Source organism: Rhincodon typus, chromosome 41 (assembly GCF_021869965.1).
Source record: "Rhincodon typus isolate 14 chromosome 41, sRhiTyp1.1, whole genome shotgun sequence".
Lineage (NCBI taxonomy): Eukaryota > Metazoa > Chordata > Chondrichthyes > Orectolobiformes > Rhincodontidae > Rhincodon > Rhincodon typus.
In genome coordinates, this window is record NC_063372.1 from 7,451,298 (window position 1) to 7,452,222 (window position 925).

Genomic DNA, 925 nt, shown 5'->3' on the forward strand with positions numbered 1-925 from the left:
AGAATCCCATATGACTTATTAACCAATCTGTCTTGCTATTTTACAGGGGTGTTTCTTTTTTATGTATGCAGTTCAGTCCAAGGGGTCTCTAGTGTGAAGTGGTAGCATTATATGGCACACTAAAGTAACCTTCTAGAACTTTCCTAATCAAATGTCTAGAGATTTGTCTAATATTGCCTCACTTCATTCTTCCTCCCAAAATTAATAATTTTTTTATTTAACATCTTCCATTAAATTTTATCTAGAAAGACATACAGTTCTCATATTTACACAGATTGAAAACAGATATAAGAGATAGTTGACAATCAAAAGGGTTTGCCAGGTGCTGAATTCAACTGGGTATAATACTTCTTTAACTTGATTCAGAGTTAAAGGAAAGCCAAAAGTAATCGCTGCCAGAAGTCCAAAAAAAAACTTACAATACACTCACGAACTCTGTTGTGGAAGAGCTTTGCTCTAATCATAACTTCGTCTTCCATCGCGACCCTTCATGACTGAGAGGACACACACTACCTGTTGCCTCGATCTCTGAAGCTGTAGCTCTCTCGACAGCTCGAGCTCCACACGGCTACAAACTTCCAAGCCGCCACACGCTGCAGAATCATCATAGAACACGACCCGGATTGGATGCGAAACTCCAAGAGAAAACATGATCCCTAACACACCATTGGCGGAGAGCGCTGCTCAAATGTAACACAGCAAATAATTGACTAAAATGCATACCAAACGCTTCGCGATTGGCTGCAGCGCTAAATTGATTGGTGCGAGTGCTGAGAATATAACCAATAGTAAGAGCGAATAAAAAAGGGTTTGCACATTTGCGTGGGCATAATTTTGTCTAACAGATAAGTAGCTGAAAGACGAGGCGAGAAGCTCCACTGAGGCCTGTAATTGGTTGAATAGCTTCCATTTAAACCATGCATCA

General features: G+C 40.2%; 1 protein-coding gene across 2 annotated transcripts in view; it reads right to left on the reverse strand.

Moving 5' to 3' along the window:
• The window catches only part of lmbr1l (limb development membrane protein 1-like), a 46,342-nt gene extending 45,680 nt beyond the window's left edge, over positions 1–662 (reverse strand). The window contains exon 1 of one of the 2 annotated variants that reach the window (XM_048619012.1): positions 514–662. In XM_048619012.1, coding sequence (XP_048474969.1) covers positions 514–651 — 138 coding nt within the window. In that variant the 5' untranslated portion in view covers positions 652–662. Of the gene's footprint in view, positions 1–419 lie in introns of both variants that reach the window. The other variant, XM_048619013.1, reaches the window with a different exon arrangement.
• Positions 663–925: the final 263 nt, after the last annotated feature.